Source organism: Cupressus sempervirens, chromosome 1, assembly GCF_028749045.1.
Source record: "Cupressus sempervirens isolate cs-2001-9-10 chromosome 1, ASM2874904v1, whole genome shotgun sequence".
Classification (NCBI taxonomy): domain Eukaryota; kingdom Viridiplantae; phylum Streptophyta; class Pinopsida; order Cupressales; family Cupressaceae; genus Cupressus; species Cupressus sempervirens.
Window position 1 is genome coordinate 621,645,813 of NC_143118.1, and position 15,049 is coordinate 621,660,861.

Consider the following 15,049-nt stretch of genomic DNA (forward strand, 5'->3'; position numbering starts at 1 on the left):
CTTGTCCAGCCATTGAAGGGAGTTTTGGAAGCAGTTCTAGTATTAAGCAATCACAGCTCACATGCCTCCTTGGAGCAGGTCTGCTCAAGTTGTACCCATTCTTCAAGTTCTGAAGCAAAAAAATTACACAGGTACAGATTTGGGACATTATTAGTTGATGTGAATTTGTAGAAAACTCAGTATTAATCATGTACCACCAAATTTGTGTTTTATTTCTTGTTGGTCTTGAATGACAGCCATAGTGCTTGCAGATTGGTCACATGAAGGAAATGATTCTTCCCAGCTAAATTCTGAGACTGATTATGTGACATGAGGCTGCCTGGAAGACAAACCTGCTACTGTACACAACCAAGATTGCATCGTATAGCAGATTATGGTTTGGGGAAGCATACTTTATGTTGTTTCAAGAAGCTTCAGATCTATAGCAATTCGTAGGCAAGGCCATACAACATTATCTTTAGTTTGCAGATCGAGTTGAAACAGAGGGGATGAGTTTGTCATCAGACCCAACCATTGTCAATCTCGGAAATACAAACTTGCAGATCATTCCAAGATTAGCTAGCATTAGTTTACAGGCCTATTTTGAACTTCCAAATTGAAATATGTTCTCATTCCTTAATATCCTGTAGCGGGTGTTAACTTTTGAGAACATCCAGATTTTGCAATTGGGCAGCACACCGTGATTAATTACTTACCAGATTGCAAATTCAACTGTGCAAAATTTAGCCAAGTGAAACTTTAACTCAAAGAGGAAGAGAAATACTTCTATATGTAGCATGAAGAGTGTCTAACTAAACTATACCAAAGGAATAAATTGTCAGCTGGTGAAGTGTTTGATAAATTGCTGCATCTTTTACGGCACGAAGATAAATCTGAACCTAAAAACTAGAAAGCTGAGAATTCTGGAATCTCTATAGTCCACTAGTGTTTGACATAATTTCCCTTCTAATCAGAATTGCTTCAGTAGTTGGTTTCTAATCTCTGATTGATTTTATTTGGGACAAGCATTTGAGTAAATGAATGTCCGGTATTCTTGTGTTTGATATTCAAAGTCTAAATTCATAATTAGTGAATTCTTCAGCCTGAAATGTTTGTGAAAAACTCTTGAAAATAAGATGAGCAGCATTACATTTAGATTTGAGCAGCATTATTGGAGGTCCCAAAGTAGTATCTCACAATGCAAAAAATATAGGGCTTGGGAAAGATCAGAAAAGACATTGTTAAGCTATAGCAGTAGTTAACCCAAAACTTCCAACCCGATATAAGGGATGAAATCCTCGACATGTATGAAAAATATAACAAACTCCCACCATAGGTTCAGAAAGACTTACCTTTCATTGATTATATGGACTTTTATCCAAAGCTTCACAACAAGGATATTGTGGCAAAGAAGTTCTATGAATTGGCCCAAGATCTTCTTACAAAACATTGTTCCAAAAAATTGGATGAAGAGTTTTTAGCGGACAATAATTAGCTTACAGGTGGTCTTGAAAATAAAAGAAACCAACTACACCACTGATTTGCAGCCTTTGCATGATCATGCAGAAGATGTTAAACATTGTTTACCGTACAGGTAAAGTAAATGAACGCATACAGAAAGTAACAGCAGAACAGTAGCATAATATTCGCAATAGTAAGTGAAATGATTTACAATGATCCCAGACGGGATATAAATACTACTGCTGAACCTTCCCGAAGGAGTCCGTTGGCCACAATTATTCTATCCGTTACAAACTATTTACCGCCGGACCGTCGGCTACGGAATACCGAAGAAACACCGCCGGACCGTCAGCTACAGAAACATCGTCGGACCGTCGGCTACAGAAACACCGCCGGATTGTCGGCTACAAAAACATCATCGGACCATCGGCTACAGAAACATCGCCGAACCGTCGGCTACAGAATACAAAATACCGCTGGAACCATCCAGTCGGCTAACACCATCCCCCCAAAAAGAAAAGTCGTCTCCTGACGACTGACAAAATATCCGAGACAAATTAACAAACAATACATTTACAGAGTGACTACAACAAGAGAAATCTGCTTCCGACACATCACTGTCACCTTCGTCCCGTGCCTATAGCCTTTGCTAACACAACACTGTCTCCTCAAGCTGACCTTGATAGCCACCTGTGCTACTTTCTCTGTTTTCAATTCCTCGGTACCCTAAGCCAAGTGTCGCTGCACTGCCTCCAACCGGATGATCAGCTCCTCCCGAGCTCTCTACGCATCCACCAAGACAGCCTCACAGCCAACACCTGCTCCCACTGCCTTTGGTACACAGAAAGTCCATGCCTGCAGCAACTTCAACTCTTCTCAACTGGTCAGACTCCCACGACTGATATCCGCCATGACTGGGGGTCCAGGGGGCAACGCCCCCGGCGGGGTCGAGGGGCAGCATTTCTGTCATTATCTGCCGATTCTGCACTCTTTCTGGTAACCACGGATGTGTCCCCTTACCTTTGGCATCATCTGTCACTCATTCTGAACAACTTGATTTTGTCGTCGTTTTTTTTTTTTTTTAATTTTTTAATTATAGTTTTGCCTCTTCCGCCCGTTACAGAAGGTCTCACCCCGGGGGGGAGGAAAAGAATATGCAATAGAGTGAAACGGAGCAGCAAGTGGTATCGGGAACTATGCATCAAGGAACTGCAGGATTTCCAACCTTGCCGATCAGCTTCCTCGGTGTTATGGGAAAAGAAAAATGTCGCAAAGCCAAACCCGCGGTCAGGAAAGGAACTCCGCAGCTTAAGCTGCTTCCGCAGACAGAGTCTTTCATATCCGTGCAAACTAAACTTCATTCTCCTCCCGTTCTGCCTTCGTTTTATTCACGTGCTACATTCCGAACTCCGCGGACAAGGAAATTTGAAGCCCGTGGATAGATTGCCCGCGGGGCTTTTGTCCACCCGCGAACAGACTTTGCCCGCGGGGCTTTTGTCCATCCGCGGGGCCTCCGTTTGGTTTGTCCGGGCCTTCGTTTGGTTTGTCCACGAGACCTCCGGCAGGTGTTGCCCGCGGGGCCTCCGGCAGGTGCTGCCCGCGGGGTCTGACTTTCCCTCGGGGCCTCCGGCAGGTGCTGCCTGCGGGGTCTGACTTTCCCGCGGGGCCTTTTTCAAATTTTTTTTTTTTTCAATTTTTTTTTTTTTTTTTTTTTTTCACTACACATCAAATGATAGAGGTACCTCCATTTTGCCTCCAGGCATCATCATTCTGCAACGACAATGGAGTCAGCTGGCCATCTTGTGACAGCGATGGAGTCTTCCTAGCTCCATATATTTTGAATTTGGATCTATTGACTGTCGGAGGTACCTTCTGCCTGTCCAGGGTTGATAATCTGATCGCTCCATTGTCGCCGACCTTCCGAATCTGATATGGTCCAACCCATCTGGCCTTAAACTTTTTCACTTTGATTTCATTCCGACCGTTGTACACCTTACGTCTGTTCTGTGCCACCTTCGTCGCCCACTGTGCATGCGGTCGTCGCGCAACTAGATTATTTCCTTGCTGTCGGTGCCCTTCCACTAATCTTACGCTGCGGTGTAACCTTTTCTTTCCGCGCAGTCCATTCACCATGTACCGGACAGTGGGATTTTTCATTTTTCTGTGTTCAGACTGTTTGTTCTTCCCCTCAGCTTCAGCCATGGCAACTTTTCCTTCTTCCACTTCCTTGCATTCCTCCGGACATTCATTTTCCTCCTTTTTCTCATCTTCGTCGACCCTTAGCATATTGCAACTCGGAAAGAGTTCGTAGTCTTCTATCTGCCAGTGGTAAAGGCCATTAACCGAGTCCAGGTCGTCGTCATTCAATCCTCCGTCAAGTCTCAATACTCCTCCTTCATCCGGTTCCATTCTCCTCTGTCCTTCGTCATCACTTTCGCCTTCACTGTCAGAATTTGACAATGCTGCCTCCTCGCCGACCATTTGCGTATGTAGGTCAATTATGAATCTTTTGCCTCCGCGCTCCATTAATAGGGTATTGCGTTTCCAATCATGTTGTACTTTTGCTTGCACCAACCAATCCCATCCCAGAATAGCATCATAGCCTTTTCGTTTTAATGGAATGACCACAAAATCCAATAAAAATGGTTGCGTACCAATTGTTACCGGTTGCGCTTTCAGAATTCCCAACGGTTTGATTCCATGTTGGTCTGCCGTGAGCAACTGAAATGCAGGTGGCCACAGCGTCGGCTTTCCCAACTTCTTCCAAGTATCCTCCGGCAACACATTCACGCCGGACCCTCCGTCAACAATTGTCTCTGTCAAAACATTTCCCAAAATCCCCATCTCGACGACCGCTGGATGCCGTCCGGAGGTGAGTGCCAGCAGCATTGGGTCTGTTGTCATTACTTCCCTACTATTCCTTCCTGTGTCCTCTGATGCTTTCGAAAACGGTGTATGATTCAGAATAGCCGTCCGTAACTGGGGCATTGTGAGAAGGTCACTTATCTTGACCGGTATCTCCATTTGTAAGATCTATCGTACAATGCTTTGTTCTGCGAAGTTCTTTGCCAAGGTGTCGGTGATGTCCTTCAACTGAGATGTTCCCGCCGACGATGCCTTTGCAATGTCCGCCTGCACTTCCCCCACTTTTCTCTTTTCCTCCGCTTGCCTCCGTGTAATTGCCAGAACCTCCTCTACATCCGTGCCAACAGTGATCAAGTTTACTCCAGCCTTTGGACACTTGGAATCTTCGTGATCGCCGGGTCCGCACCATCTGCATAATAATTTCGGTGTGTTTGCCGCTGTACAATCCCGTGCAAAATGACCCCACAAATTACATGCTCGGCATTTAACGATCGGCCGTCCGTTTGCATCATACTAGGTTCGACTTCGGCTCCCATTATTATTGTTATTGGTTGCATTGTTGTTATATTGCCCTCTGCTATTATTCCTGTATCCTCCAAATGTAGCACCGGCAGTATTCATGTTTCCGCTACTACCCGATGGGGAAGCCTCCTGTGTGAGAAACACCTGCGGAGGTCCTCTTGTCTTCATGTTAAAGGGGCACTCCTTTGTCGAATGGCCCATGATCTGACAAATGTCACAGAATTGGTTCGTTGGACACGATCCTTTAGTATGGCCGTCTGTCTTACACTCTGTGCACCACAGCTCACTGCCTTTGGGCTCCTTCTACATGTTTTTAAATTCCTTCATCATGCGAACCATATCCTTCTGTAGGGCACGAACCTTCTTGTTGCTGCCTTCGTCGTCGCTACTATCATCTGCGGCAGGCTCGTCGTCATCAGAATCAGAGGAGCTAGTTTTCTTCTTCTTTGTCTTCTGCTTACTTTCAAGGTCCAGTGCTCTGTTATACGCGTCCACATATGATGACGGTGGCACAATTTTCATTTTCCTCCGCAACTTCGAGCGGAGGCCGTCCACAAACCACCTTTTCTGCAACCCATCCGCTGGCTTGCTTTCCATTTTGTTTATTAAGTCTTTCAATCTCCTGGCGTAGACACGGACAGTTTCGTGCTTCCCTTGCTTGGTATTGAAAATTTCCGCTACGATTTCATTATCATCCCATAAGAGTTTAAATTCCGCCAAAAACTCCTTTTTAATGTTATCCCATGTATCCAGCTTCTGCGGATCCATATCCGAAAACCAATCAATCGCGACACCCCGTAGGGTTGCCGGAAATTGCTTGGCCCATTCGTCGGCATCTATGATTCCATTTGCCCGCCAGATCGTCTCACATGTCTTACAATGTCGGAGGGGGTCGGCTGTACCATCGCCTTCAAATTTTGGTAATTTTTCTTTGGGTCCCGCCATAACTCTGGAGGTCTGCACTCCTACAGTGGTCGGCACTTCCACACCGGCAGGCTGAACTCCCACACCGGCAGTCGGCACTCCCACACCGGCAGTCTGCACTCCCACACCGGAGGTGTCTACAGCTACAACCCTTGGTGAAGACGGAGGATCCTCCGAAATTGTTTCCCGCGGAAGTCTATCCTGGACGAAGAGGTCACTCCACGCTCGTGCTGCTCCGTCGACACTGCGAGCCGTGCGAGTTGATGCTCTCCCGTCTGAATTTTCTTCCCTCGGCGAACACAAATTCAAGAACTCCTCCCGTGCTTCTTCCACCAATTCCACCCGCTGACGAGTCTCCTCCAACAATGCTTCCGCACTTCGGTTTTCGTCGGCGATCCTTTGAAATCTTCGTCGGCGTTCGGCTTGCTGTGCTAGAATTAAATTCTCTTGCGCAATACGGATTCCATCTTTTCCCTTCGCCTTATTTCAATCCTTGTTAAGCTGATTTGGCATTAATCTTCATTCCTCCCACCTTCCAGATTCATAAGGCAACGGCGCCAAATTGTTTACCGTACAGGTAAAGTAAATGAACGCATACAGAAAGTAACAGCAGAACACTAGCATAATATTCGCAATAGTAAGTGAAATGATTTACAATGATCCCAGACGGGATATAAATACTACTGCCGAACCTTCCCGAAGGAGTCCGTCGGCCACAATTATTCTATCCGTTACAACCGAAGAAACACTGCCGGACTGTCGGCTATGGAATACTGAAGAAACACCGCCGGACCGTCGGCTACAGAAACATCGCCGGACCGTCGGCTACAGAAACACCGCCGGATTGTCGGCTATAGAAACATCGTCGGACCGTCGGCTACAGAAACACCGCCGGATTGTCGGCTACAGAAACATCGCCGGACCATCGGCTACAGAATACAAAATACCGCTAGAACCATCCAGTCGGCTAACAAACATGGTGGAGGTCTATTGATTGGTAGTAGGGAAGTAGAGGTTTCATGCGGGGCTGCCGACACTAGTGCTCTTTATGGAATGTTGATAATGCATTGCAGAAAATGGTCCAATCAGCCAATAATGAGGACTAAACATTTTTTGTGAGTGTTGATGTTGATTCTGATCCAGATTTAATGGTCTCTACATGTATGGATTCTGCTTGGACTGAATTTTTTTTGAGCATAGTGCTGCCCCTAGTTCCTTTACACATCCAGGTGACATTTATTATGTCGTTATGTTCGATGAAAAACATTCTCCCACCTCATTTACATTCGATTTCTTTCCTACACCTACTAGCTCACTTTATTTGGAGAGTCAAATGAAAGTAACTGAAATTAAGATTATTGCAGCTTTATCACCCTTTGATGACATATATGGGATGTTTGATAATCATCTTTGGAAGGAACAGATTAAGGGAAAACCAAGGGGACTTTAAGAAGAATTTCTACAGCTGTTAATAATCCAAGAAGGGCTGAAAACTATGAAATCCGATTACCTACACCTTCTTTCAGATCATGATCATCTCTTTGTCCTTGCACTAATTTACTTAGAAGTATTGAGGATGAGGAAGCAGAGTTAGATGCATGCACGTATGAGCTCGTGAATGCCAAGGACACCCCAGAGCCTACTTTAGTGGCATTCCATGAAGAAGAAAATCAGATTGTTGAGCTAAATCAGAAATTAGAATTGGCACGCTTTAGTCACAACTCAACATTCACATATGACCATTGAGGAGATTGTCAGTAATGATAGTGCCAGCGTTGATCAGGATTCGTCCACTTCTAGTAGGCAGATTGTATGTTAAGATGAACCAATAATACAGGTTGGAGTTATTTATTGTGACTATTATCCAGACATGGAGAATTTGATGAGGCTCAGGTGTGGATTGGCTCAGAGTTGGTATCATCCTTTGTGCAACTTATCAGAGTATGTTATTTGATTGTTCTCCCATCTTGGTTCTTCATGTTATTGTGGTACATTTCTCTGATATTAAAAACTTCATCGGTATAACTCTAGAGAAGTCCAAACGACTCAATTCAAAGACCAAAACTGCTTATTCCAATGCCTGTATTCCATGCCATTGCCTAGATTCCAATTATCTCTGGAGAAGCAGACTATATAGCATTATATTATTTGTCATATGAGAACTTGATTGGGTGGACCCATGTCCCCCAAAAGGAATGCCAATTCTTTACTCTGTCAAACACCTGATTCTGATCATGTAGCAATATGAACTTTCTGTAACTATCATCCTCCCTATTCCTTATATCACTTGTTGCATTCCTCTTCGCCACTGTTTGATGATATTCTTTTACCAATGCATCCCATTGATGTCACCTAATCTGAAAAAGAATGATGATATCTATGGTCTCCTTGATATTTGTCTCTAAATCCTTTGACTTTGCAATTATTTCTCCAATGCATTCTATGCTCATTACACTTCTTTTCTTATGAAAAGGTTTTGAAATCGACGTTATTGTCACATCTAGATCTCACCAGATTGTTATTTACACAAAAATGCTCAAAATACTCAATGTCATAAACTCGATTACCAATTTCATCTTGAAACTCATTCTCTGATTTTGCTTCCTCTTTGGTAAATTTTCTTTATAAGCTTTTTCTTTTGAAACATTTGGCTCTTGAGCCAGATTATCCAAAGTGGAGTCCACTATTTTTTACAAAATTCGTAACTATTATTATATGCATTATATTGTATTTTGTTTTTGGCGTTATATCTTCATCTTCTGACTCTTAACATATATCATTTTCAGGAGTATTTTGCAAAAATACTTTTTATCTGTTTTAATTACATCGCCACTTATTACTGTCATATTTCTCCTATGGTCTCTGTATATACTGTCTCTGAAAAATTTAAATTACTTTCAGGCATACTTATTTCTGCTTCTTCAAATAATGGATTCGGGAATATAGAGAATTTTGGCATACCTCCATGTAAGCTTTCCTGCATTCATCACACAAGATATATCTGGTGTATCATAATGCTTAACTTTGCTGAATGGATTTTCATGCGCTTCATTAACAGTATCAATATTTTCATTAAGGTTATTTGCTGAAGGTTCCTCCTATACAGTATGCAATTCTACTTCATTTTTATATTTTGAATGCAGTTCTACTTCACAAATTGGAGTGAAAAATGATTCGCGTTTGGGAAACATTTTCTCATAATTTACATGAACATTATTATCAGAGAGATTTAAATAATTTTTAAAATCATTTCCAAGCATAACTCCTTGATCACAGCGTATGTGCTCATCGGACACATCACCATCCTGATAATTATCATCAGATTCTCAAACATTTTCTGAATAGGAAATGATCCATTAATATGTTTATTCTTGTAGGTTGAGAAAAAAAGTGTACCATTTTTCTGCACATATTTCTGATACTCTTTGTTTAATAAATTAGAAATCTCTTCTATATTGAGAAGATCCTTTTCCTCATTGTTCCACAACTACAAATTCTAAACCGCATACATACCTGGAGATCCACCACTTGGCATAAGTATCAACAACTTTTTTGGGAAGTAGGAGATAGAAGTCTCTACTTGATCACAGATGATGCACGTGATTGTATGAAGATGATTTGCTTCCTGATAATGAATCTGGAACATTAGATATTGCAAAAAGTTAAGGTTCCAACAGATCGAACCTAGGCCTAGAGTTTGCAAATTAGGCCCACATGTTTCTCTTTAAAGGCTTTGGTAATTGGTTGAAGTAGTATTCGTTTGATATAGGGTTTGCAAGTTCAAAGTAGAGCCCATGATTTTGCATCTAAAGTGAAACTTTTAGCCTCTTCAAGGCCATTTGAACATGACAAAGGGGCTTTGTGATTGGTTGATTTTTTTTACTTTCTCCCTCTCGTACTGTTTTTCTCCCTCCCTCCATTAAATTCATCAAGTTGACTTGCATCCTTCATCTAATAAAGGTTAATTTTTTCCCTTTCCACATGGCTAGGTGGACTCCATCCTTGATATGTCAATTGCTAGATGAGAAGGTGGATTCCACTCCTCAAAGTGGCAACCTTGCCACCTGAGAAGATGGAATTCTCTCCTTGAAGTATCAGTATTATTGAAAGGGGGAATGGCATTTTAAATTTAACAATAGTTCTTTATTTAACCTTCATAGCAGTTCTGCTTCGGCAATTTTAAGGTTTACTAAGTACTTAGACATTGGCTCAACCTTTCTGGCTCCACACTTCGCCAATTTTCTGCTATTTTTTCAAAAATTTAGACAACTTGGTTAGAAAGGCTTGCAAAATTCTGAATTGTTGCCAAGTTTTCTGTACCACCTAGACCTACTTGCAAAAAGAGAGGGTCCCCATTTGCAATGGGGTGATGGTGTGAAAAACCTCGCAAGTATGAATGCAAAACCAAACAAGAGATGATATCGCTGATCTGCTAGGAAGGACAATTCAAATCTATTAGTCCAATTAGGTTTCTAAGAGACTTTGCCTAATTGGAGACATATCAGACTAGAGAGAGAATCTCACCCCCAAATCTGCAAATGCCAATTGAATCAAATAGGAATCTCAATGGCAAGTATGAGCAAAGTTCATTGATGATTATGACCTACTAGCAAGTTGATATTTATATGAAAATCTAACAATGCAAATGGAGTAGGTCGGCCAACCCAAATGTGCTCTCAAAAATAATAATTTGAAATAGGTTCTATCTAATTAAAGGTGGCACACAAGTGCGCCCCCTTAAATGTGCCACCTTGCAAGGATAATTAGCTCATGAGATACCATACAAGCTAACAGGAAGTTAGATTTAGGTCTGGGCTTAGGTTGGGGCATGGAAGCAAAGGTTTGGATCTCTTCATTATTCTTTGACAAATCGTAATACTTTTCTCCATGGAATCATGCCCCATAGTGGGTACTAATAAGTGATAAGCTATCAGCATTAGTTGTACTTCATTTGGTGGTGATAATAACACATATCATTAATGATCGCTTCACTTTAAGCCACAACAATTTCTTTGTAGAGTTCAAGCTCAATAATGAATTTGAAAATGTCATTGAGGAAGTCGCTAACATTATTTGAAGTCGAATATTTCTTGTTTCAGCAACCATTACAAGATTGCTGCTCTAGTTTGTTAATTTAAGCATATTTAATTATATTACCTTCACTATTAACCAAAAAATGCATTTTTAAAAAACTAATAATTTCTATCTTTCAATAATGTGTTGTCGATGATGATTTATGTCTTTATTAACCATATGAAAAATTGCTAGATATCATTTAGTTTTTGTATATGTGTCCCCATATATGTCTTCTTGTTTGAAAATGATTGGGACATTGCATGTCTACAATTCGAACTTCAAGGGATAAAGTTGAGTTCAAATTCTTTGAGGTGACCTGGTTTTGGTTGAATTGAAGATTGGCTTAGATACATCCACAATGGCATACATGCTTATGAATATGTTAAATGGATCAAGAAAGTCCATGTCAACTGATAAAACCATGCACCTTGTCAACCAACAGTTCAATCAAACTAGATTCTCAATCATTCTCTATAAATTATCTTTGATGCAATAGGAATACAAGAAGAATTTTTGTAGGGAAGGGATGGCCCTATCTGTTATGTTCTTGTGCATTTTGTCACCACAAAATGGAGGTAACAGTACAAAACATTTTAAACTTAGTTTTGTTCATTGGTTTACCCCTCTATTACTAATTTGTTTGTGACAAGGAAGGACCCGTAGTCTTTACCTCGTCTTCTCTCTTGCTTTGTTTCTTGCTTTTGTTTCTTCTCAGTTACTATTTGGTGCTTCTGCTTTGGCCAGCCCTTCTGTTTGTATGCTCAGTCCCATAAACCTTGTTGGTTTCTTGTGGAATTAATATTATGATCTTATCTTATCTCATCTCTAAGACAATTCATTATTTAATTGGCCAACATTGATCAACCAATCGACCCCAATTTGCATAGTGAATGCTTTTGTCAAGTTCTCTTCATTTTTCATTTTATTAAGCCTATACTTGAGTTTTGAAGCCTTCAAAAACCTTATTTGCATTTTTGAGTGTTTGTTTAGTTTGCTTTAAGCTTACTGTTTCGTTCAATCTCTTTCTTTTAATTTTTCTTTCGATTTGGTATATCTTAGGGCTTAATCAGAGTTAGTAGTCAAAAGATAGATCATTTAAGTGCCCAAAAAGTGGTCTCTCTAGGTACAATCGCATGTTTAAAATATGGATGTTATATTTCATAGTTGAGTTTCACTTTTTGAAAAATATAACATAAATTCACTTTATGTTATGTTTTTATCACTTAAATTTATTGACTATAATGCACTTCATGTTATATTTTCATGTTGAGTTACTTTTTAATTTTTCACTTAAGTGACTATAATGCACTATATAGCCTAATTAATGTTGAGATTTGCTTTAATGTTTTATTAAAAGTATTTAAGTAAATGTTACTTTTAAATAAATATATAAACAATATGTAAACTATATAGTGTAAATATTCTATTTTTTGGCATTTAGAGTGATTTTTACTCAATAATCAATTGGACATGTGCTAAATAGGTCACTTAAGTTGCTCAACTCAATAACATGTCTTTTTTTTTAATACGTTACATGCAATTGCATCTATAGATTTATATTTACTTCTTGCATGCAAAAATGCAAATGACTAAAACATGCAAATGCATCTAGAGAGTGAGATTTACCTTGTCCAATACAAATGTATTTAAAGTCAAATCATTTTTTCAACACATGCAAATGCACTTGGAGAGTGCGATTTGCACTTGAGGCCGAAAATAAAACATGCAATTGCATCTATAGAGTGCGATTTTACACTTGAATGGAAAAGATTGGGCAAGGAAAATGTAAAACAAGTCATTTTAAATATGTAATGGACTTCTAAGTGTCCGATTTACATGAAAAGTCCTTGCTACATGCAAAAGATGTTATAATACCACATAGAGAATGCGATTTGCTCTAGGAAGTCAAGTTGTGGACTTAGGCAAATTTAAAAAGTGTATTTTTAAACATGTAATGGACTTCCAAGAGTCAGATTTGCATGTAAAATGCATTTCCAGCCAAAGTTTTTTACATGTAATGGGCCTTGGAGAGGTCGATTTTGCACTAAATGTTGATGAATGCCCAAGACCTCGATTTTACACTTTGAAGCCAAAAACGCCCAAGGCATGACATCTATTGCATATTTTAAATATGTAATGGAGCTGGAAGAGTGCAATTTGCACCCAACACATACATCCTCTTTCCAATGTTCAATGTAATCTCCTTCCTAGAGTCCGACTTACATACATTTACAAATACAAGGGGAAAAATAATGTCTTTGCATGTGGAGAGTTTGAAATGCATATCTAGCCAAAACGTTGGCATTCCAAGGGAGAATAATACAAGAAAATGCATCTATAGAGTCTGACTATGCATTTGAATGCATGCAAATGCTATCCTAGACCACGTTTTTGTTGTTTTTCTCCAAAAATACCTCATACATATGCAACAAAAGGACATGTTGCTCAAAAACACCTAGAAAAGTGTGTTTCCAGCTCATGTTTTTGAGTTTTAGGGGCACGTTTTTGTAAATGAATGCATGTAAAGGCATGTCAAGATCACATTTTTTACCAAGAACATCAGAAACAGCTCATGATGATGAATTTGGAGGGCACATTTTTATCCAAAAACATCCAAAAATTTTACAGTTCGGCAAAACTTTTTGCGTTTGAAGGGTTTGAGAGCTTGCTTTTTGATATCTACATGCAAAAACACCTATGTATTTGACCTTGGATATTACCATTTGCAACTTTGAATTGGTCAAATGCTATTAAGTTGTTGCATGCGTTTGCACTTGGAGAACTCAATTTCGAAGAAGACTTGTTCATTTCAACTTCTCTTTCCTCCATTTTTTGGCTGATTGAGCTCCAAGTAAGTAGAAGCATTCAACTTTTCTTATGTTTCTTATTTTTCTACATTATTGCATTATTTGGCTCATTTTTGTCCATTTGTTTAAAGGCATGCCATATCTTTTGTGTTTTGTCTTTAAATAAGTTCAAATCTTCTCATTCCAAATGCTTAAAAATCCTCCCACACTCTAAAAACGAAATTGTATGTGAAGGGATATCTTGAAGTTTGTCATGCTTGAGCCAAAAGCAAGAGGTAAGTTTTTGTTTTGTTATGAGCTTTTCTTTCTTCTTTGTTGTTTGTTTTGATTTGGTTTTGGAAGAAAGTTAAGGATTTCCACCGAAGAATGCAAGTGCATATACATGCTTTCATCTTTCATCCCAATTTATACTTCATCTATTTTTCAAACTCCATTCTCTAACACATACAATTACATCCTCTGAACCCGATTTCATGTTTTACATCATGTACAATGATGAGTTTTTGCCAAATGCAATGACATCTAGAGAACTTGATTTGGGTAAAAACTCACATTTTTAAATGCCCAAACTCTCATTTTGTACATATCCATATGATTCCAACTTGCATTCTTGATCACCCAAGACAAAAGCCTCATTTTGCCCACATGCAATCCATCGTCTTAAACTCGATTTTGGCCATTTTTGTCCAAAATACAAGTTGTCCTAAACATTTCCAGCTTTCCAAGGTGTTCAATAAGTATCTAATCCATACTTTGAACACCTGTATCTAATCCATACTTTGAACACCTATACTTAGTGGAATTTTCATGTTAAAATGAACTCTTCAACTCAAGAAGGCATACTTCGAATCAAAAGAAGCAGTATTCATGTGGTTCCCACTTTCCCAATGATGGCCCTAGAACCTAAGTTTGTGGGGGAATGCACCAAAGAACTTTAGCAAAACAAAAAGAAAGAAAGAGAGAGAAATCAATTGAAAATGTTGATGTTGTTTTGGGATTACATCTGGACATCATTGAGAAGGTTTTTTAAGTGTCGAAAACTCCAGATTGTGTGAGTTTGACAAAGAAGAATTCACAACTGTGGAATGAGGAAAAGCTTGATTACATCAAGTTTTCAAATGACAACTTGCAATTCATCAAAGAGAATACAATGGTTTGGATCACACAGACTTCCGGTCCGATGATCATCCATGATTGCATAACCAGGATTAATTCATTCAAAATCAACAATTTCAACTTCTTCAAGAGCATTTTCAGTTTTGTAGTTGTAGAAGATGAATTGCATGTGATGCAATTCAATTGTATGTCCTCATGACATGTAATCCAATAATTCTTCTCACCTAGTTTTACAGGGTTAAAGTGGTTGAGTTGTTTCCACTTTTTCCTCTTTTCTCACTTCTTTTTCCTATATAAGG

General features: G+C 39.7%; 1 protein-coding gene across 4 annotated transcripts in view; it reads left to right on the forward strand.

Annotated features, from left to right (window-relative positions):
* CCB4 (cofactor assembly of complex C) overlaps positions 1 to 15,049 on the forward strand; it is a 232,252-nt gene that overhangs the window by 215,579 nt on the left and 1,624 nt on the right. Inside the window, exon 8 of one of the 4 annotated variants that reach the window (XM_089832879.1) lies at positions 8,653 to 8,718. The exons of the other annotated variants lie outside the window; for them this stretch is intronic. Within the exon in view, the coding sequence (XP_089689005.1) occupies positions 8,653 to 8,697 (45 nt within the window). The 3' untranslated portion in view covers positions 8,698 to 8,718. The remainder of the gene's footprint in view (positions 1 to 8,652; positions 8,719 to 15,049) is intronic. 4 annotated transcript variants of the gene reach the window in all.